General features: G+C 45.1%; 1 protein-coding gene and 1 long non-coding RNA gene across 3 annotated transcripts in view; one reads left to right on the forward strand and one right to left on the reverse strand.

The window, feature by feature from the left end:
* Positions 1–19,335, forward strand: part of PCSK5 (proprotein convertase subtilisin/kexin type 5) — a 767,735-nt gene extending 748,400 nt beyond the window's left edge. For both annotated transcript variants that reach the window (XM_033926861.1, XM_033926868.1), the window contains 2 exons: positions 6,374–6,557; positions 18,438–19,335. In XM_033926861.1, coding sequence (XP_033782752.1) covers positions 6,374–6,557; positions 18,438–18,850 — 597 coding nt within the window. In that variant the 3' untranslated portion in view covers positions 18,851–19,335. The remainder of the gene's footprint in view (positions 1–6,373; positions 6,558–18,437) is intronic.
* On the reverse strand, positions 1,984–13,946 carry LOC117351520. The gene is made up of 3 exons (XR_004537449.1): positions 13,761–13,946; positions 13,554–13,670; positions 1,984–2,479 (listed from the first exon to the last, which is right to left on the reverse strand). It is a non-coding gene; the product is annotated as an uncharacterized LOC117351520 (long non-coding RNA).
* Positions 19,336–22,504: the final 3,169 nt, after the last annotated feature.

Raw genomic sequence — 22,504 nt, forward strand, 5'->3', positions numbered from 1 at the left:
CCACCCCCCTTCCCCGTACCTTTGGAAGTTGGCCGGACAGACGGGAGCCAAACCCGCCTGTCCGGCAGGCAGCCAACGAAGGAATGAGGACGGATTGGCTCATCCGTCCTAAAGCTCCGCCTACTGGTGGGGCCTAAGGCGCGTGGGCCAATCAGAATAGGCCCTGGAGCCTTAGGTCCCACCTGGGGGCGCGGCCTGAGACACATGGTCGGGTTTGGCCCATGTGCCTCAGGCCGCGCCCCCAGGTGGGACCTAAGGCTCCAGGGCCTATTCTGATTGGCCCACGCGCCTTAGGCCCCACCAGTAGGCGGAGCTTTAGGACGGATGGGCCAATCCGGCCTCATTCCTTCGTTGGCTGCCTGCCGGACAGGCGGGTTTGGCTCCCGTCTGTCCGGCCAACTTCCAAAGGTACGGGGAAGGGGGGTGGGGGGGTCGGCCAGGGGGGTCGCGGAGTCGGTCGGAGGTTCTTGGGGGGGGGCGGTCGTTGGAGGGAGGGGGGTTTGCGTCGAGGGCAGGAGGGCCTGGGATCCCTCCTGCCCGTAATGTAGTGCGGGGTGGGGTTAGGGGATCGCCGTGGCCAGGAGGGTTTGGGCTCCCTTCTGGCCCAACTACACAAAGTACGGGGAAGGTGGGTGGGGGTGTCGTGGGGGTCGGCCAGGGGGGTCGCGGGTCGGCTGGGGGACGGGCGGAGGTTCTTAGGGGGGGGCGGTCGTTGGGGGGAGGGGGTTTGCGTCGAGGGCAGGAGGGCCTGGGATCCCTCCTGCCCGTAATGTAGTGCGGGGTGGGGTTAGGGGGTCGCCGTGGCCAGGAGGGTTTGGGCTCCCTCCTGGCCCGATATTGTTGGGGAGTCGGCGGTCCTTCGGGGTGAGGGTGCGAGTGGTCCTGCCGGGGGGGGATGTATCGGACGTCGGGGAGTCGGCCGGGCAAGAGGGCTTGGGCTCCCTCTTGCTCCGATCGTGGATGCGGGTGCGGGTGGGAGCGCGTGCGAGCGGTCGTTCGGGGTGGGGGTGCGAGCGGTCCTGCTGGGGGGGTGAATCGGGCGTCGGGCGGGGTGGGAACTATGTTTAAAAACTTTTGTATACCGCGCTCAGGCATATAACGCGCGAGGGGTATGCGCGGTACGTAAAATCACGTATAACGCGCGCGTTATATCCGCGAAAATACGGTAGCTCTGATGCTCACAGGAATTCTATAAACGTTGGAGCTAATACCGCCATGGCCAGTGATAAAAAAGCCTAATGTGGCTTCGTAAAAGGCGGAGGGAGGGAGATATATTTGTTAATTTGTAAAGTGGTGATTGGTATGCCAGTTTTTTGCTAATTTGCATCTTATGTCTTTATATTTTGCACATTACTAGGAGACATGCATCTGTGTTTCTGTTTTTGTGGTGTTGCATTGCATGCAGAATCTGGCTTATTTGGGGTTCAGTTTAAATTTTTTGTCTACATATTTCTATTTTTAGTTTCTAGTTACTTATTGTATACTGAGTGAGGGTGTATCTGTGTTCTGTGAAAAAGGTATGGTTTTCTGTTGGCATAGACTGTGTGCAGCAATTTGTACTAATCTGATTGGTTTAGTTTTGCAATGGGAATATTGATATTGTATTGCTCACTGCAGTGTTTAAGATGCTGCCTTTTCCTAGGTATACCCTTGTTGTAGAAATTACTGCTTATGGTATGGTAAAATTGCTCTGCAGGTCCTGAATGACATTTGTTGTGTTTTGTATTAATTAACAATATGTCTGGTACTGGATTTTAGATTTTGATTTATATCATTACCTTTCTCAGTAATAATTCATATAGGTGTGGGGGGGAGGTTTAAAAATGATCAGCCCCATGTATCAAATACGCTAGGTATACCACTGAATGAAAGTGAAACAAAAAAAGTCAACATTTTTTACAATAAACAAAAAGGGTGAGGGAAGTAGGAAGGATCACTATGGGGGGAAGGAGGACCCCCCCCCCCACACACACACACACACAACAGAGATGAGCAGAGATAGGCAGATATATTGAGCATATTCCATTCTGGCTAGACCAGCTTCCATGGCCCTTTGTTGCTGGTCAACACACAACAGCCTTGAGCGTTAACCCCCATCCTCTCCAACACAGCTTCAGTTCTACTGGTAGGTTCAGAGTTAAGTGTGGCTGACTGATAGAGCCTCAGCTTTCTGTATTAGAGAGGATGAGGAAAGTTCCAGGAGGCCATTATCCTCTCCCTCAGAGATTTCAAACCTGTCCTGAGGCTCCTGGGGTGGCACATGGGGTCCATGGTGGGCATCTGGGGAGAGTGGTATATTACGCTGTGGGGACTGCTGCTGCCTAGAGCTCATCATCAGCATCCCCATCTTCCTCCACCTTTTCTTCTTTCTCCATCTCCTCCTCCTCTTCTTCTTTTTCCTTCTCACCTTCCTCTTCTTCCTCCTCTGTCTCCCTCTCCCTATGAGCCACTGGGCCTGGTGCTGCAGCTGGTGGCTGAGCTACAAAGGTGGGAAACATAGACACTGGTTAAAGTCATACTTCACATATGACCATTGCATATTATAAGCTACTCACTTCACACTCCATTGCCACAGATACAGACTTAGAGTGAAAATAGTGTTTTTCTGTACTGGGGTCACAGCTGACTGATGCTTAATTCTGCTCTGTACTAGAGAGTTGCGCGGGGACAGAAATCCCACCCGTCCCCGCCAAAGACCCACCCGTCCCCACCTGTCCCCGTGAGGAATCCCACCCGTCCCTGTGAGGAATCCCCTCCGTCCCCGCCCGTCCCTATAAACTTCAGAAATAGTTATTTCATTTAATTATGCTACTGAATTAAAGGCTCTGGTAGAAACCCATTTACAAATAAGCAAAAAGACTTTATTAATTTGAAAATATTAATTGGGAAGAATACATACTTTGTAAACGGGTTTCTACCAGAGCCTCTAATGTTTATAAATTTTTATCAACACAACTAATATACTACTTTATCCTGAAGCAAAAAAAAAAGAAATAGAATTCTTTTCCTACCTTTGTTGCCTGGTTTCTGCTTTCCTCATGTTCTCATTCAATTCCTTCCATCCACTGTCTCTCTTCCTTCTGCATCTTCCATTTGCTCTGTTACTGTGCCTCTCCCTTTCTTCCCCCTTCCAAATTGGTCTGGCACCCATCTTCTTCTCTCCGCTCCCCCCCATAGTCTGGCATCTGTCTTCTTCCCTGCCAGCGTCTTCTCCCTACTCTCTCTTCCCCATTTCCTTTCAGCGTCCTTCTCCCCCCCATCTTCCCCATGTCCTGACAGAGTCCTTCTCCCCACTCTGTCTTCCACATGTGCTTTCAGTGTCCTTCTCCCCCTCTGCTTCCCCATGTCCTTTCAGCATCCTTCTCCCTCTCTGTCTTCCCCATGGCCATTCAGCGTCCTTCTCCACCATCCCACCCCACCCCCGTCTTCCCCATGTCCTTTCAGAGTCCTTCTCCACCCCTTTGTCTTCCCCATGTGCTTTCAACATCCTTCTCCCCCCTCTGTCTTCCACAAGTGCTTTCAGAGTCCTTCCCCCCCCCCCGCCTTTCCAATGGCCTTTCAGCGTCCTTCTCCACCCCTTTGTCTTCCCCATGTGCTTTCAGCGTCCTTCTCCCTCCTCTGTCTTCAAGTGCTTTCAGAGTCCTTCCCCCCCCCCCCGCCCATCTTCCCCATGGCCTTTCAGCGTCCTTCTCCACCCCTTTGTCTTCAGTGCTTTCAGTGTCCTTCTCCCCCTTCCTTCTCTACCGCCCCGGGTGCAGCACAGCCGGCCAGGTCCCCTTACTTTTGTGGCACTTCCCCGACCAACCGACAACAGCCCCGGTCCGACAAACCTCCCTGCCCTTAACCGCGAATCTAAATTACCTTCTTACAGCTGCTGTAAGAAGGTAATTTAGATTCGCGGCTACAGGGCAGGGAGGATTGTCGGACCGGGGCTGTTGTCGGTCGGTCGGGGAAGTGCCACAAAAGTAAGGGGACCTGGCCGGCTGTGCTGCAACCAGGGCGGACCGCCCCCCTCCCTTGGTAGCCACTCGAACCGCGAGGCTACTCTCCTTCTCCTTACCTGCCCTGCCTGCAGCACAGAGCGAACGGAAGTCTTCCCGACGTCAGCGCTGACGACGGGAAGACTTCCGTTCGGCTCTGTGCTGCAAGCAGAGCAGGTAGGGAGAAGAAGAGCCGCGCGACTGAGTACATCCAGCCCCGCAGGAACCCCGCGACCCTCGGAGGCATCCCCACGGGATCCCCGCGATCCTAGGGGGCGTCCCCACAGGATTCCCGCGACCCTAGGGGGAATCCCCACGGGATCCCTGTGACCCAAGGGGGGAACCCGCGGGATCCCCGTGGGTCCCGCGGGATTCCCGTCGTCCCCATTCCCGTGCAGCTCTCTACTCTGTACCCTGCTTGCCCTTTGTACTTACCTCGCTAGAGGAGGCTTCTGTAATGTATGCAGTGGTGAGCCTCTCCCAGGCCCTTTTGTATTGAAGGGATGACCTTCTGAGGCCTGGGAAGACAAAATATCTTTTTTCTTTAGCCTGGCCAGTAGTATGGTGTCATCTGCTGAAAAGTTTGGCTGTGGATGGCTGGATGCAATTTTTCACAGTGCCCCATGCGCATGATGTCATCATGTATCATATCATGTCATCACATATCATGTACTGACATTGGGGCTGATATATGAACAAGCAGAAATATCAGTGCAGAATTATCGGCCATAAATTCCTGCACCAAACTTTGACAGTATTCAATAAAAGGTGATAAAAGGTGGTGTGCTTTTTTCAGTAAATCACTCAGTGAAACACGAAAGATGGTACGTAGTATTCTTTAGGAACAATCCTCAAATACAAAATAAATCCCACTGAAGGGTATTTGAAAGAGATCGTGGAACAAAATGGTCTCAGTAACCTGCTTGGATAATTAAATCCAAGGATAATTCAATCCAAGGATATTTCAATCCAATGCACACTTAAGATAAGTGATGTTTTGCTGTGTAGAAAAGGTAAAAATAATTAATTTATGATACAGTAAAAATTGGTTTACACAAATAAGGAGGTGGAGGTAATTTGGTCAGTGATAGAAATCATAAACCTTGAATGACTTGGCATTGGATTGAAATATCCCTGGATTGAATTATCCTTATCCAAGCAGGTTACTGAGACCATTTTGCTCCACAATCTCTTTCAAATATCCTTCAGTGGGATTTATTTTGTATTTGAGGAGTGCTTTTTTCAGTACCCTGTATTGGACAGAAGAATATGATATATTTTTTTATTTTTTTTTTGCACAGGCCCAGCTTTTTAGGCCCCGTTTATAGAATTTAGTCCATATATATATTTTATAAGTACTGTTTCACAACTGCTAACTCATCAGCAAGAGTGAGTGCAGCAGTGATGTCTATGAAGACATCTTTGAGGACACAGTTTAAGACAAGTGGGCTCTCATAAAAGGTACAGTGGAATTAGAAAATGAACAGAGAAGAGCAATGAAAATGATAAAGGGGGTGAGAAGACTTCCCTATTAGGAAAGGCTAAAGAGGCTAGTTTGGAGAAAAGTTGGCTGAGGGGAGTCATGATAGAGGTCTATAGAATACTGAGTGGAAAGGAATGGGTAGACGTGAATTGCTTGTTTACCGTTTTTAATACTACAAGGATTAATGAGTAGAGTTACCAGATTTCCCCGGACATGTCCTCCTTGTCGAGAACATTTCCGGGGGTCCGGATGGCTTTTCAAAACCCGGCACTTTGTCCGGGTTTTGAAAAGCTTCCTGTAAAAATTGGATTGGGAGGGGGCATCCGCGCATATGTGGACGCAACGCGGTGACAACACATGCACATGACATCATTGCGTCACATCTGCACATGCGTGGAAGTCATCTGGGGTGGGGCTGGGAGGTAGAACAGGGCGTGATGCAGTCAGAATGGGGCGGAACTGGATAGGCCTATGGGCGTTGCCATTGGTCCGGATTTTTCTTTGGGAAAATCTGGTAACCCTATTACTGAGCACACAATGAAGCTACTAAGAAATAAATTTAAAATAGAGAGAATACCACCTCATTCAATGTGTAATTAAACTCTGGAACTTGTGCCAGAAAATGTGGTCAAAACAATTAGCTTAGCATGGCTTATAAAAACATTTGGACAAGTTCCTAAAAGAAAAGTCCGTAAGCCATTATTAAGATAGATTTGAGAAAATCTACTGCTTATTCCCAGGATAAGTAGCATAAAATCTTATAACCTGGGTTGGCCACAGTTGGAAACAGGATACTGGGCTTGATGGACCAGTATGGCAAGGTTTGTGTTCTTATGAACTTGGTTGCTTGTTGCTATATAGCAAAAAAGGAAATCCACAGCTGTACTTTGTCGTGCTTTTCTATTTGCAGGAACCAGAGCTCAAATGCGACAAGTGCCATGACCTGTGCACAGAATGCAAAGGACCTGGACCTCTAAACTGTACGGCCTGCTCAGCTAACCAGCTGCTGTATGTGGAGGAGAGCCGTTGTGTACAATGTTGTGGTATGGACCCCATGGAGCTCCCCGAGTGCTGTGACTGCACTGAAACTCTAGGTAAGTATAAGGATTTCAGTAGCTTCATGTGGAAAGGGAGCAGAGGTGCCATTTTCAGTGCCTGGAAGTCAAGGCATGGATGCCACATGTAAAACTTAACTCTGGTGAGGGAAAGAGGCAGCTATTCTAGTCTGTGATTCACAGTCATCGGAGAAAGGGAGTTTTGCAGTAGTAAACAGCAGAAAACTGAGACATGAATCCTTAGCACATTGGGAGAGGTGACAACTTTGTTTAGAATTTTTGCTCCACTTTTTCTGTGTGCAGATCTGAAACACAAGACAAAACATATGGAAATGATTATAGGAAATTCATACCCGGTATTTGAATCTGTCTCAAAGGTTTAGCATTCTGAATATTAATCTGAACAGACAGGTGCACTGGTAGATGTACAGGAAGATCAGATGTAGCTCGTTGCCTGAGGAATGAGCCTAAGTAGGCAGATGCATTCAACTTTTCCTAGCTTAAGCAAAAAATCCTGCAGTTGTAATACTTGTAAGTTATGTACATTGAACAAATTTCTTTAAAATTAATGCAATTGTGCTCATAAATGCAAATGGAGCCACAACAGCTAATGGAAGGCCTTGTAGCTAAACTCCTCACCAACTACCTAGAAAACCACAACTTGCTTCACCCTACACAGTCTGGATTCAGAACCAACTTCAGCACTGAGACACTACTAGGCTCCCTTCTGGACATAGCTAGACAACACCTCAGCACAGGCAAAAACATGCTGATTGTACAACTAGATCTCACCGCAGCATTTGACCTGGTAGACCACGACATCCTGCTGCAAATACAAGAAACAATAGGAATCACAGGCAAAGTGCACACATGATTTCAAGGATTCCTACAATCCAGGACCTACAGAGTAAAGACAAACAATGAAAAATCAGAACCATGGTCCAACCTCTGTGGCATACCCCAAGGATCACCATTATCCCCAACACTCTTCAATCTCTACATTGCATCCCTCGGCACCTGCCTAGACAAATAGGCTTAACCTCCTATAGCTATGCAGATGACATCACCATTCTCCTTCCTTTTGATCAACCAACGCTCACCATGACAGACACACTACACAGAACTCTAGAAACAGTGGCAACATGGATAAAAGACCACAAACTAAACTGAACCCAGACAAAACAAAATTCATACTTCTCGAAAAAAAAATAAAACTCCAACTATAACAAACCTAGTAATAAACTCAATCACATACCCCATACAACCCACTCTAAAACTTCTGGGAATGATAGACAGATGCTGCACCATGCAACCACAAATCAACAAAACAATACAGAAATCATTCGTGGTCATGAGAAGCCTAAGGCAAGTTCGAAAATTCTTCAACAGAAAACAATTCCAGCTCATGGTCTCCTTGACTACTGCAACACCCTCTATCTCCCCTGCCCCGCAACAATGATAAAACAACTACAAACAATACAAAACAGAGCCCTGAGACTAATCTATTCACTAAGAAAACATGACCACATCACCGAGGCATACCTTGACTCACACTGACTCCCAATTCAAGCAAGAATGCTATTTAAATTCTACTGTCTACTATTTAAATCCATAAATGGTGACAGCCCAGCCTACTTGAACAACCACCTAATCCAAACTACCACAACCAGACACCATTCACATACCCTCCAATCAGAGACATCAAATGGATAAAACTGTACAATGGACCTTCTAGCCACCCAGGCAGCAAAACTAGACTACCAACTCTCCAATTTACTAATCACGATCCCAGACTACAAAACTTTCAGAAAAGAAATAAAAACCCTGCTACTCAAGAAATCCATGAAGACTAACTAACACCGTATGAAACATTTCAATCCTCTGAAGCAACCCACTCTACTCTGTAACACTTCTGGACATGTTGAGAAATCCTCTTCTGTAATTCGCCTTGAACCGCAAGGTAATGACGGAAAAAAATCACTAATGTAATGTAATGTAACAGATCCAAAACTATCTACTGTGCTACTACCAATTTTTAAAGTGTTTAATCATTGCACACTTGTGTCCCACACACATGGAACTAATGTAAAATCAAAAACTTCTCATGTATTTAATCAGTTTCATACATATCAAAAAATATTTATAACTTATCTTTTTTGCATAAGACTCTCGAGTCCCAACACGACCGTGTTTTGCAATGCTGCCTCAGGAGACCCAAGATTCAGAGTACATAAGTAGATTCTGTGCATGTCCATGGTTGCACTTTTCCCCAGTACATGTGATTATAATTTTCCCCATTTTCTTTTTTAGATTAAGCAAAATGTCATCTCTGCTCTCTTGGACCTTTTTGGGGGGGATTTTCCCCAATTCATTTTCATGTGGGAGGATGGGTAACAATAGAAGGATAGGACAACAGGAGCAAATATTATAACCTAATCTTAAAAAGTGAGAACAACTAAATACCTACTGTACCTGTATATAATATGTAAACCAATTTAATTTTCAAAACTACCCTGCAGTCACGGGTGCACCGCAGAACTTTACAAGAACACTAATGATGATAAACTCTCCCACGCACTCTTCAAGTAACATATTAGACCTGGTCTTCACCCTAGATATCCCTCTCCAAGACCATAAAGCATCTAACTACACTAATATCCCAGTATCATGGTCAGACCACTTCCTTATCACATTTGATCTCCCAGTCAAAGTCAAGCCAACCATGTATAAGGACAAACCCAGAGTTAAAATGATATTCAATCCTTACTCAGTAAACCCTGAATCCTTCTCCCTTGACGTTTCCAAATTAACAAAAGAATTGGAGCCTATGAGGAACTCCCTAGAAGAGGCAGCCTCAGCATGGCACAGAGGAATACAAATGTGCTTTGAAAAGCTAGCATAAAACCCCCAAACAAATCAAAGCACCAGCACACCAGAAATCATTCCATGGGTCACTGAAAACCTTACATCAAAGAAAAGAGAAGTGAGGAAAGCAGAAAAATCATGGCACAAATCAGGAAACCACAAAGAGAAAACCCTTTGGAAAAACCTACTAGAAGACTATAAATTAACCAACCTGCAGAATTTTCTGGATATCCTTAATGAATGCACATGAGATAAAACTTTGCATCCCCTTGGTTTATATTCTAGGCCATATGCTGAAAGTGCACTCTAAAAATCAACTAGAACCAGTGAATTAAAAAAAATCAGCAATAAGTTTTAAATTTATTAGGATTTTTATATACCACCTATCAAGGTTTTCTAAGCTGTTTTACAATCAGGTACTCAAGCATTTTTCCTATCTGTCCGGTGGGCTCACAATCTATCTAACATAACTGGGGCTATGGAGGATTAAGTGACTTGCCCAGGGTCACAAGGAGCAGAAACTAAATTGCACAGAGTGCAACAGAGATGAACATTATAAAACAAATGCAGATTGTGAAAAATTGCAGGCAGATCTTAGGAAATTGGAAGACTGGGCGTCCAAATGGCAGATGAAATTTAATGTGGACAAATGCAAAGTGATGCACATTGGGAAGAATAACCTGAATCAGTTACCGGATGCTAGGATCCACCTTGGGGATTAGCGCCCAAGAAAAGGATCTGGGTCTCATCATAGACAATACAATGAAACGTTCCACCAAATGTGTGGTGGTGGCCAAAAAAGCAAACAGGATGCTAGGAATTATTTAAAAAGGGATGGTCAACAAGACTAAGAATGTTATAATGCCCCTGTATCGCTCCATGGTGTGACCTTATCTGGAGTATTGCGTTCAATTCAGGTCTTATTATTTCAAGAAAGACATAGTGGCGCTAGAAAAGGTTCAAAGAAGAGCGACCAAGATGATAAAGGGGTTGGAACTCCTCTTGTATGAGGAAAGCATAAAATGGTTAGGGTTCTTCAGCTTGGAAAAGAGATGGCGGAGGGGTGATATGATTGAAGTCTACAATATACTGAGTGGAGTAGAATGGGTACAAGTGGATCAATTTTTCACTCTGTCAAAAATTATAAAGACTAGGGGACACTCGATGAAGTTACAGGGAAATACTTTTAAAACCAATAGGAGGAAAAAAAATTTCACTCGGATAATAGTTAAGTTCTGGAACGCATTAGCGGATAGCGTAGCTGATTTTAAGAAAAGTTTGGACAAGTTCCTAGAGGAAAAGTCCATAGTCTGTTATTGAGAAAGACATGGGGGAAGCCACTGCTTGCCCTGTATTGGTAGCATGGAATATTGCTACACCTTGGGTTTTGACCAGGTACTAGTGACCTGGATTGGCCACTGTGAGAATGGGCTACTGGGCTTGATGGACCATTGGTCTGACCCAATAAGGCTATTCTTATGTTCTTACTTAAAAAATAGAAAATAATATATAAAATATTAATAAAAAATAAAAATGCATGGAAATATTGCATACCTGATGGAAAAAAGAACACTACATGAAACCTCAGATTACATATGCCAAAAAATCAGTGAGAAAAAAAATCTGTTGCACTTTTTGTACAATTTAGTTTCTTTTTATTGCTGGATTTTTTTTTATTATCTGGCTCTAGTTGGTTTTTAGCATGCACTTTCAACATATGGCCTAGAGACTGCATTAACTATTTTTTCAAATGGTGTCATGGATTCTGCATTTTCCCTCTCGTGCATATTCACCAGGACTCATTTTGGAGGCCCTGCTCAAAAGTGAATTATTGCCTGTGACCATATGAGCCTGCCAGGAAAAAATGATAAGTTGGGAGCTCTCATAGCCTCCTGTGAAAATACATCAGAAGTGTAGCAACCTAGAAAAGCATCCTGAGCGGCATTTCCCCAAACACTAATGCCTCATCCACTATGTTACAACCAGGCAAGGGAAACCAGTGAATGGGGCACAGTTGTGGCATCCATGCCTTCCCTGAGCCCTGTGTGGTTGCATAGCCCTGGAATTCAGAAGATGAAAATAGAAAAAAAATGTAGTCTAAAGTTTTAGCAATGAAAACTGTTATGGGCAAATATTATGATGAAAGCAATGTTTCAACCTTGGATCAGGTACTAAGTGAAATGATTTTGGGCATTCCTATACTGGATATTTGTAAACATAAGACGTATGGGGACAGACTTAAAGATCTCAATATGTATACTTTGGACGAAAGGCGGGAGAGGGGAGATATATTAGAGACATTTAAATATCTACGTGACATAAATGTGCATGAAGCTCTGGAATGAGAGGGCATAGGATGAAGTTAAAAGGGTGATAGGCTCAGAACTAATCTAAGGAAATACTTTTGAACAGAAAGGGTGGTAGATGTGTGGAATAGTCTCCCAGTAGAGATGGTGGAGATGAAGACTGTGTCTGAGCTCAAGACAGCGTTGAAGTGGCACATTGAATCTCTTAGGGAGAGGAGGAGATTGTGGATGGGCAGACTGGATGGGCCATTTGGCCTTTATCTGCAATCATGTTTCTATATTTTCTATCAAATGACACACTATGGGGAGGTCACGTGACCGCATACAAGATGGCAGCCTAGTTAACTCCTCCGCTCCAGCCCTCATCTAATATCTTGATTTCAACCCGCTTAAATCTTTCTGGAGGTCAGTGCACATACAAAATAGATCCATTATTTCCTCAAGATCTACCAAAATAGATGGTTCGCCGCCCGTTCCTACCACCGCTGCGCACAATGTGTCGAAGCATTTCAAGCACGAACCGCCATCTCCCGAAAAAGCATGCTCATCTGCTGCAAAGGATCAAGGTGCCTCGATCATTTTTCCCTACCTTTGTTGTCTGGTGATTTCATGAGTCTCTGTTGCACTTTCTTCTTCTGACTGTGCATCCAATCTTTCTTCCCTGCTTTCAGCCTGAATGCTTCCTCTCCTCCAGACCTCATTTACTCCCCCAACTTTTTCTTCCTCTCTCCTTGCCCTTTATTTCTCCCTTCCTCCCTTTCTTTTTTCCTGTTTCCCTTCTTTCCTTCTGTCTCCATGCCTGCCCCCTTTCTTTCTTCTTTTCTTTATTCATGCCCTCCCCAAGCCACTGCCGCCACCATCAGGGAACAGGCCCCCAAGCTGCCATCGGGGAGCAGGCCCCAAAGCCACCGCTGCCCCAAGCTCTCCCTGCGTCGGGCCGACCAGCATTCTTCTCCCCGACATCAATTCTGCCGTCGGAGAGGAAGTTCCGGCCCAGCCAGGCAGCAATTGGCTGGCCTGAACTTCCTCTCCAACGGCAGAATTGACGTCGTGGAGAAGAAGGCTGATGGGCCCGGTAGATCGCCAAGGCAAAGTGAGTCTATCACGGAGTCTACTCACTTTCCCTTAGCGATCTACCGGTCGAACGCGATCGACCTATTGGACACCCCTGCTCTAATACATACAACACATAAAACTTTGATGGATCTGGATAAACATTTAGAACACCCTTGGCTTCAGTCTGCCTTTTGTCCCATTTGGCATAACCGCATGTTCCTAATAGATAAGAAATGTATCTTCTGGCCTTTATGGTATAAACATCAAATATAGGACATTGCATCCATTTGTCACTTTAATGGATCTTGGAATACCTTCAATGAATTGCAAGATAAATTCTCCCTCCCTGATTCTCAATTTTATAGATGGCTGCAACTTCGATCATCCCTTAAAAAGTCTGATCTCATGCCGACAACCTCGATTCACCCTCCCACTCTGTATACCCTCTCTAAACAATTCCTTGCCTTGGGTCATGTAGCTTCAAAATTTTACAAGATTTTTAAACAACTTCCTGCTAACCAAACCTCCGCTCTGAAACATTCATGGGAAGAAGATCTTAGCATATCCATTTCTGACTCTGGGATTCCATTTTGAAATCTACCTTTTACACCTCCAGATCAGCTTCCCTCACAATGGACCCCTATTAAATCTCATAAAATTAATCCATCATTCCCGAGTTCATGCTGGACATGCTCCACAGCACCTGGCTCCTTTAAACACCTTTTATTGTCCTGCAATACAATTATATTGGACATCCATATGGAATACTATATGCTCCTTGTTTCACATTGATATTGCATTATCTTACCAAATGTTGTTATTGAAATCTTCTGCATCTTCGCTTAACCTTTCTGTACATGATGCTTTCTTGTTTGATGTCCTCCTTGTCCTAGCTCTTAAGGTCCTTCTCAGTTCCTGGAAGAATCTATCAAAAGCTTCTCACTGTCAATGGTGGAATTTAGTATGTCAAACTTACCATTTTGAAGCTTATATTGCCAAAAAGCTGAATAGTTACCCAAGTTTCCAAGATAACTGGAAATCTTTAAAGCTCTATCTGCAATGCTCTGCTACCTGATATTTTTCTCTTTCCCTCTTCTCCCACTCTCCTCTCTAACACTTTATTTATCAGTCTATTTCTTTATCTTTTCTTTTCCTCCCCACTTCTTTTCCATTTTTCTTTGACTCCATGATGTTAGGCGGTTTATATTTGATTGATGTTTACTGAGAAATACTGTGAATGCCTTTGTTTATATTCTCAAATTATTCTGGTTACTTCACTGTTTGTTCCTATGATACAACATCAATCCTCTTAATGTATCATATTGTTTGTTCTTTTTATGAAAACTTTTCAATAAATAAACCTTGACTTAAAAAAAAAAAAAAATGACACTATGTGTGGCTCAATAGGATTTTCTAATCTTTGTTAGTGAGAGCACTCAAAAAGGGAACTGGCCTAGACAGAGACTGTCTGTACACTGGAGGTCATGCAAAATGAATGCAGACGAAATATAATTTTCATGTTCCAACTAGTTTGTAAACATGTCTCATTTGTCCTAGTCATCAGATGAAGTATTTTACACAAGAATCAAAGAACTACAGCATTCTTTGGTTATGCTGTTACTGCAGTATTTTACTAGTATGAAATGAAAGCAAAAAATGTGGTAGGGTCAAGAGAGGGAAGTATTTGTGAATGTAATATAAATACTGCTGTTTGGGGGTTGGGTTTGAATTTTTCCTCTGCTCTGTCTCAAAACATTTCCAGTATATTTGAGAGTGAAAATATTTCTGGGAAAAAAAACATTTTTCACCAAATTCCTCCACACACCCCAAAACCGGTAACACTCACTGGTTTGTTTTGTCATTGCTTTGTTTTGTCAGTGCAAACTTGTCACACACTGGTTCCTCTTTTACAATATTTCTGTCATTCCTTATTTTAAAAACTATAATTAGCATTACCTAGGTTACCTTGCACTTTCCACCAAAACATACTATAAATCCAGGTTACTTAAAAAAAAAAAAAATGTCTTGAAGAGATTTTATAAGCTGAGGGTCAGTAGCCTCTGCAAGACTTTCCTATATCCATCACTGCCTTGAGTGAATTTCATAAAAAAAGGCAGTAAATACTCTCTAGTAATTAAAGAAATGAATATGGGGCATGTTGCATCTGAGAACGACAGTAATTCTAACTCTTGTGAATCCTCCAAACATTCTCTTAAGACCGGGAAAAGGGGATTAAATAAGATTTTGATGAGGCCCAAATGGACTAGGATGGCTGAATTGTTTCTACAATAATTAAAAGGGTTAAATTGAATTAGTCCATGAACAACACTATAGCCAAAGTAGATTGCACCAGGGGCAGTTTTTCCTCTTGGAATAAGACAGTACATGCTGTCTTTGTTCTTTCGGTGGAGCGGATATTCCAGTTTACAGCATATCTGGAGATTTAGAAGTGAGTAAGTGCAGCTGCTACCAGCTGCTTAAAATGCAGGAATACTGATTCATGTATGTTATTCTGGCACAGCTCTTTCACACTGATTCTTGGGGACAACAAACATTTGTTTTTTTGCTGATATAACCCGTACGTGCCAATGGCCTGATTCTTGCACCAAACAGGAACAGATATATCTGAAATATATTCCTTGTGGATACACCAAATAACCAGACCAGTTTGTGTCCCTATCTTAGGCCCCCTTTTTCAAAGCGGCACAGCTGAGTGCCGAATGGCAAATGCTCCAATGTCCATTCAATTCCTATGGGCATCAGAGCATTTACCCCACCGACCCGCACTGCCAGCTGTAGTTTGAAAGGGGGTTAGTTTTCACGGATCTCACTGTGCAATCATAGGGGTCCTTTTTTTCTAAGGTACGCTAATAGATTTAGCGCATGCTAATGATTAGCATGCGCTAAATGCTAAGAAGCCCATAGGTATAAAATAGGGTTCTTAGCATTTAGGCCCAGATTCTCTAAAAGTGCGTCCCGATTTTAGGCAGCTGTAGGCGTCCTACAGCTGTCTAATCAGCCAATCGGGATGCACGTTTTTTAAAAAAAAAAAATGCTCCCCAGGCAGGCCGCCTATATTGAAGGCGATAGGCCCTGATTCTGTATAGGACGCCCGGGAGAGGCGTCCTATTCAGAATCGGCCTAAACTAAACCCCGATTCTGTAACCGGCGTCCATGTTACAGACGCGGGTTAGAGAATCGGGTTAGATTAGACACGGCCCGCTACACTTATCGCGGCAAGGGATCTCTCTGCCGCTATAAGTATAGCGGGCCGCGGTCTGTCCGATCGGATGCCCCCCCCCCCCCGACAATACCGACCGACCGCCCCCCCCCCGACACTACCAACCGCCCCCCCCTGACATTACCGATCTCCCTCCCACCCCGACACTACTGATGCTGGCAGGAGAGTGTCCAATCGCTCCTGCCCGAAGACGGCACCCCCCCTCCTGCCCGAAGACGGCACATCCCCCCCTCCTGCCCGAAGACTGCACACCACCCCCCGGCGCTAACAACCCCCAAACTAACCTGTTCTTCGGGCCAGACGGTTCTTTCCCGTCTAGCCGGTAAGCCCGCCTCGTCGAAATGAGGCAGGCTCGCCCCTTCCCGGCCCATCCCACCGAAGCCTAAGGCCTGATTGGCCCAGGCTCTAGAAGCGGGTCCGCCCATCCCCACTAAGTCTAAGGTCTGATTGGCCAAGTGGGGATGGGCGGACCCGCTATGCCTAAGGCCTGATTGGTCCAGGCTTCTAGAGCCTGGGCCAATCAGGCCTTAGACTTCGGCGGGATGGGCCGGGAAGGGGCGAGCCCGCCTCATTTCGACGAGGCGGGCTTACCGGCTAGACGGGAAAGAACCGTCTGGCCCGAAGAACAGGTTAGTTTGGGGGTTGTTAGCGCCGGGGGGTGGTGTGCAGTCTTCGGGCAGGAGGGGGGGGGGTGCGCCGTCTTCGGGCAGGAGGGGGGTGCGCTGTCTTCGGGCAGGAGGGATTGGGAACTCTCCTGCCAGCATCGGTAGTGTCGGGGTGGGAGGGAGATCGGTAATGTCGTGGGGGGGGGGGGGCATCCGATCGGACAGGCCGCGGCCCGCTATACTTATAGCGGCAGAGAGATCCCTTGCCGCGATAAGTATAGCAGCTGCGTCTACTTACAATGTAGACCAGCATTTTGCTGGCCTACATTTTTAAGGTTTCTTCCTCTACTAGGGAGACGCGTAGGGCCACCTAGGTTCGCCTAAGGCCCTTAGGCGAGCTTAGGCGTCTTGCGGGTCTCCCTAGGCTCCCGGAGGTGCCTTCAGGCCTGCCTGGGGAGCATTTTTTTTTTTTTAAAACGTGCATCCCGATTGGCTGATTAGACGCCTACAGCTGCCTAAAATCGGGACGCACTTTTTGAGAATCAGGGCCTTAGTGTGCACTAAATCTGTTAGCACATCTTAGTACAAGGACCCCATAGTCTGAATGAAACCCACAGGCCAGTCTCCTGACAGTGGCAAGGAGAGGACAGTAGAAGATTAAAAAGGAAGTGTATTACTGTTGGTCTTTCACTCAGTAAACAGAAGGAAATAGGCCTAAAACAATATCAACCACATATTTAAAATAATTTAACTGGGTGGGAGAGGCCCAGTGATCCCTGGCAAATAACAAGACAGTGCTGTCAGTGGTGTAGCTTACAGGTTACCAGATTTTATCTTCATAAAACAGAGGACGCGTGGCCCTGCCCCATTCCGTCCTCAATCCGTTCTACCCACAGCCCTGCTCTGTTAAACCCCCAATCCTGGTATTTATACCTACCCCGCATCTAGCATACATATCCGGCTGCGATACATATTTCGTGCTGGTGCCAGTTCCCTCTGTTGCATCTCGCCAGACAGGAAACAAAACGTGCCATCAGTGAGGGCGAGAAATAACAGAGGGAAGCCTAGGGGAGCTGGTGTCAGCAGTAAAAAGGTGCACTAGGTGCACTAGGGAGGGACGAGGTTTGGAGATAGGAGTGCAGATGTTGAGAGGCTACAGAGCTGAGAGGAGGAGAGGGTAGTGTGATGCCGTGGCTGAATGGGACTGAGACAAGAAGGGGGGGGGGGGGGCCTGAGCCCATTCAGGCCTACCTGTAGCTATGCCATTGAGTGCTGTTGAGAATTCAGGAAGACCACCATGGCACTATCTGGTTAGTTCCAGGGCGGTGCCAAGGGCAGAGTCTGGGTAGAGTTGGGCTTTACTCAGTTAACAGTAATTTTCAGACTGCTAGCAAGGTAAGTGATTAGATAGAGTTAGAACAGCAAAAAAGGCTATCCTAACTTAGGGGGTCGTTTACTAAGGCGCGTTAGACAATTTAGCGCGCGCTAAATGCTAACACGCCCGTTATATTCCATGGACATGTTAGCATTTAGTGTGCACTAAATCGGCTAGCGCGCCTTAGTAAAAGATCCCCCTTAGTCTGGCCAGATACAGTATCTGGGTGCTGGTTTGAATATTGGCCAGCACTTGGATATTTTCTGTGGCTGGCCAGGATCCAGACATTCAAAGCCTCTGCCAGGATCAGGCATGGTATTGAATATCCAGGTCATATTCTACCCTCGATGGTCATTTCTTTTAAGACTGTTGACTACTGTAAGCTGCATATCGGCCCGTATATTTCTTCCATTTACATATATCATGAACATAAAAATAAAATGAGCCAACTTCATGTGCTTTATCCGGCAGATGAGTGTCTCTTAAAGACTGGACGACTCGTCCCTTCTGAAAGCAAAGGGAAAACAGCTATATTCATTGCTACGTCCATCCTACTGATCCTCAGCATCGGAGCGGCTATCTTCTTTTGGAAAAGGTCCCGATCCAAAGCAAAATCCACTAGTAAGGTTAGATATGAAAAACTGCTGGATCAAGCCAAAGTTTTTCCTTCCTACATGGCCAGCCGGGAAAGCTTCGAGCAGGACCAAGTTATTGAGTTTCGTGACCGAGATGAGGAGGAGGATGAAGAAGAGGAGGATTATGATGATGATGACATTGTCTATATGGGCCAAGATGGCACCATTTATCGTAAATTTAAATATGGACTTTTGGACGATGAAGATGATGAATTGGAATATGATGATGAAAGCTACTCATATAGATGATTTTTTTTGTCACAATAGGCTTTTTTTTTGTGCTTGGGATGTTAAATCGAATTCAGGCTAGACAGAAAAAAGATCCTAATGTGCTGTTTGTTATTATTTTTACTTAGACTAGGTGAACTGAAGAACATTTTCACTCTTACATAAGAGATAGGTAAACTGGGCGAGATAAAGGAATGTGGAGGAAAAAGGAAAGTCTATATAATCACAATAGAATGTGAATGGATGAAGTCTGCAAATGTATTTATTTATTATTTTTTAGGCTAAAAATTTATCCCAAGTTTATAAGACTAAAAGATTTTTCACAGTCCAGTTAAAGTATTTCTAGAAAAGATGCCTTTACCAGACTCTAACACAAGGGTACCCAGACTTTTTGGGCTTGCGAGCTACTTTTAAAATGACCAAGTCAAAATGATCTACCAACAATAAAATTTAAAAATACACAAAGCACACTGTACGCAGAGAAAATGTTAATTATCATTTATATTCCGAGGTTTTTTCAAAGAGGTCAAGGCAGATTACTTTATGCAATGTCACCTCAGTAACAACTATACAAGAATAGATAAATATACACCCTCCCTTTTTACTAAACCGTGATAGCGGTTTTTAGCGCAGGGAGCTGCGCTGAATGCCCCGTGCTGCTCTCAACGCTCATAGGCTCCCTACGCTAAAAACCGCTATTGTGGTTTAGTAAAAGGGGGCCATAGTACAAAATATAGACAGGAGATATAAATTCTCAAAATGGACACATTTTGATCACTAAATTGAAAATAAAATCATTTTTCCTACCTTTGTTGTCTGGTGATTTCATGAGTATCTGGTTGCACTTTATTCTTCTGACTGTGCATCCAATATTTCTTCCCTTCTTTCAGCCTGCTGTATGCTTCCAGACCTCATTCCCTCCGCCAACTTTTTCTTCCACTCTCCCTGCCCCCCTCCCCTTTCTTTCTTTCTGTCTCCCTGCCCCCCTTTCTTTCTGTCTATCTTTCTTTCTCCATGCCCCCTTTCTTTCTGTCTTCCTGCCCCCCTTTCTTTCTGTCTTTCTTTCTTTGTCTCCCTGCCCCTCTTTCTTTCTGTCTGTCTTTCTCTCTCCTTTCCCCCTTTCTTTCTGTCTCCCTGCTCCCCCTTCTTTCTGTCTCCCTGCCTGCTCCCAAGCCACTGCCACCGCCATCGGGGAACAGGCCTCCAAACCGCCGCCACCATCGGGGCACAGGCCTCAAAACCACCACCTCCCCTCCTCACCCTAGGAGCCACAAACACTACCTGTCACAAAATGCTGCACGGAACGGGAGTTTTCCAAGGACTGTCCCCCCAGGACATCAATGAAACGATGAGGCGTTCGATCGGTTCTCTCCCCCCCCCCCGAATCCTTCCTTCCTCCTGCTTCTACCCTCCACACCACCGTCTCCGAGGTGCTCACGATCGATCCCCCGGAGCTCGCGCTCTCTGCCGCTTCCTGCCCCTCAGTCCACCCCACTTGACGCAACTTCCTACTTCTGGTGGGGCGGCCCGTAGCAGAGAGGAAAGCTCCAGGGCTGGCCTGGGAATCCCTGAAAGAAGGTAGGACAGTGGGGGGAGGGGAGGGAGGCTGACTGACTGACTGGCACTGTTCCGTGCAGGTAGTGAGTGGAGCTGCCGGGCGCGCAAGGACCGCCAGGATGCTTCGGGCCCATCTGGCTCTTGGGAAGCAAGTAGAATGCGAAGGCAACACAATCGACTTGCGTTGCCTTCGTGATCTACCGGTCGATCGCGATCGACCTTTTGGGCACCCCTGCTCTAACATATCTGAACAAACTATATCACAAAATTTTGATCATGTAAACTCAATGTAAACATTGATTGTATTCACTTTGGCCCGGATTCTATATATGATGCCGTTGACAGCAGCCGCCTTAAAACCGGCCATCGATTGCGTGTCAATCACATGATGATGCCGTTTATAGAATTGTGCCTTCGGGAAAGGTAGGTGCTGGAAATGAAGGCCAGGGTTTTCAAGGCCTACATTTCTGGTGCCTACTTATCAGGTGAATCAAGTCTTTGGAGACAATTTACGATACCTAACCCCACTTCTGGCATTGCTATACCTACAGTGGCGTTAGGCATCATAAAATGCCTCTATAGATGTGACTTGGGTACCTTTTTTAGGCGCCTATATTTTCTCTTTTAAAGACACTTTTTAAAAAAAATGATGTTTTCAATTTAAGTTAGGTGCCACTAGGGCCCCTACGGGCACCTAATTTAAGGCGCCATTTATAGAATCCAGGCCTTTGTCGTTTGGGGACTGCTGTTAAAACGTATGTTCAGAATGACTGTTCTCCTGATTCTTATCAGAAAAGTGCAGCTCTGTGCAGATGACGAGGAGTTCCTTCTCAATTAAATGTTGATCTCTTGTTAGGGAAACTCAATTAAAAGAATAAAAGAGTTACCATACTGTCAGAACCAAAGGCCCAATATCTTGTTTCTAACCTTGGCCAATCCAGGCCACAAAAACCTAAAAAAGTACAGTAGTTAGATTCCATGGTGCATAACCCCCTCCCCCCCGCAATTACTTTAATAACAGTTTGGACTTTTGTTCTAGGATCTTGTTCCAAACATTTTTTTAAACCCAGATATACTAATGCCTATGTTCTGTAAATGGTGCTGTATGTTATGTTGCCTTGATTGCGCCTACTGGCACCTAACTTAATTGCTTTAATTGGCGTGGTAACTGAGCATGTTTAAAACCAATTAAAATCTTGTAAAAAAAAAAAAGGCGCTGCTAGGTGTCTGTTAGGATAGGCGCTGGAATTGCACTGACAGCATGGCTAGTGGTGCCTAAGGTCAAAATGGGCGTGGTTAGGGGCAGAGATGACCTTAGACGCAGCTAGGCCTGGCCTGATTCTCAAAAAAACAAGGCACCGGTAATGTAGGCCTTTAAAACCCTGGCCTACGTTACCGGTGCCTAAGTTTTTTTCTTAGGTGTTGCTAGCTACGATTCTGTTAATGGCACCTAATCATGATTGGCACATAGCACAGTTTTTCAAGGTGCCAGCTGATTTAGCTGCCATTAACAGAACTTTTACTTATATATGACCGTTATCTTGCCCTCAGAACACTGACCCCCTCTTCTACGAAACCGCGCTAGCGGTGTCTAAGTGGGAAGCCGCGCTGGATGGCCTGCGCTGCTCCCGATGCTCATAGGAACTCAATGAGTGTTAGGAGCTGCGCGGACCATTCAGCGCGGCTCTCTGCGCTAAAAACTCCTAGCGCGGTTTTGTAGAAGAGGGGGTGAGTTAAAGGCAATACAACATAAGGTTTATGCTTGTATTCCACATTTATCTGCAACAAGTTCAATGTGGATCACATGTTAGGAACAAGGGCATACCTAGGAATCATTTCAGATAATATAATCATTCAAACAGTATATCACATATTTCAAGATACAAGTTTACTCTCAAATTCTATAAAGTACACCTAAAGTTAGGTGCTTATAAATTATTGGTACCTTTGGACTTCTAGTAATAAAAAAATATATTTTTCTCTTTATAAGTCAAAAAACCTTTGGAGAAACCCTCCTCAGCAACTGATTCTACTTCTGTCAAAAATCCAACCATTGAATTGATAGCTTTTTTTTTTTTTTGTACTTGATTCATTCTTGTTTGTATTTGATTCATTCAT

This window comes from Geotrypetes seraphini, chromosome 1 (genome assembly GCF_902459505.1).
Source record: "Geotrypetes seraphini chromosome 1, aGeoSer1.1, whole genome shotgun sequence".
Lineage (NCBI taxonomy): Eukaryota > Metazoa > Chordata > Amphibia > Gymnophiona > Dermophiidae > Geotrypetes > Geotrypetes seraphini.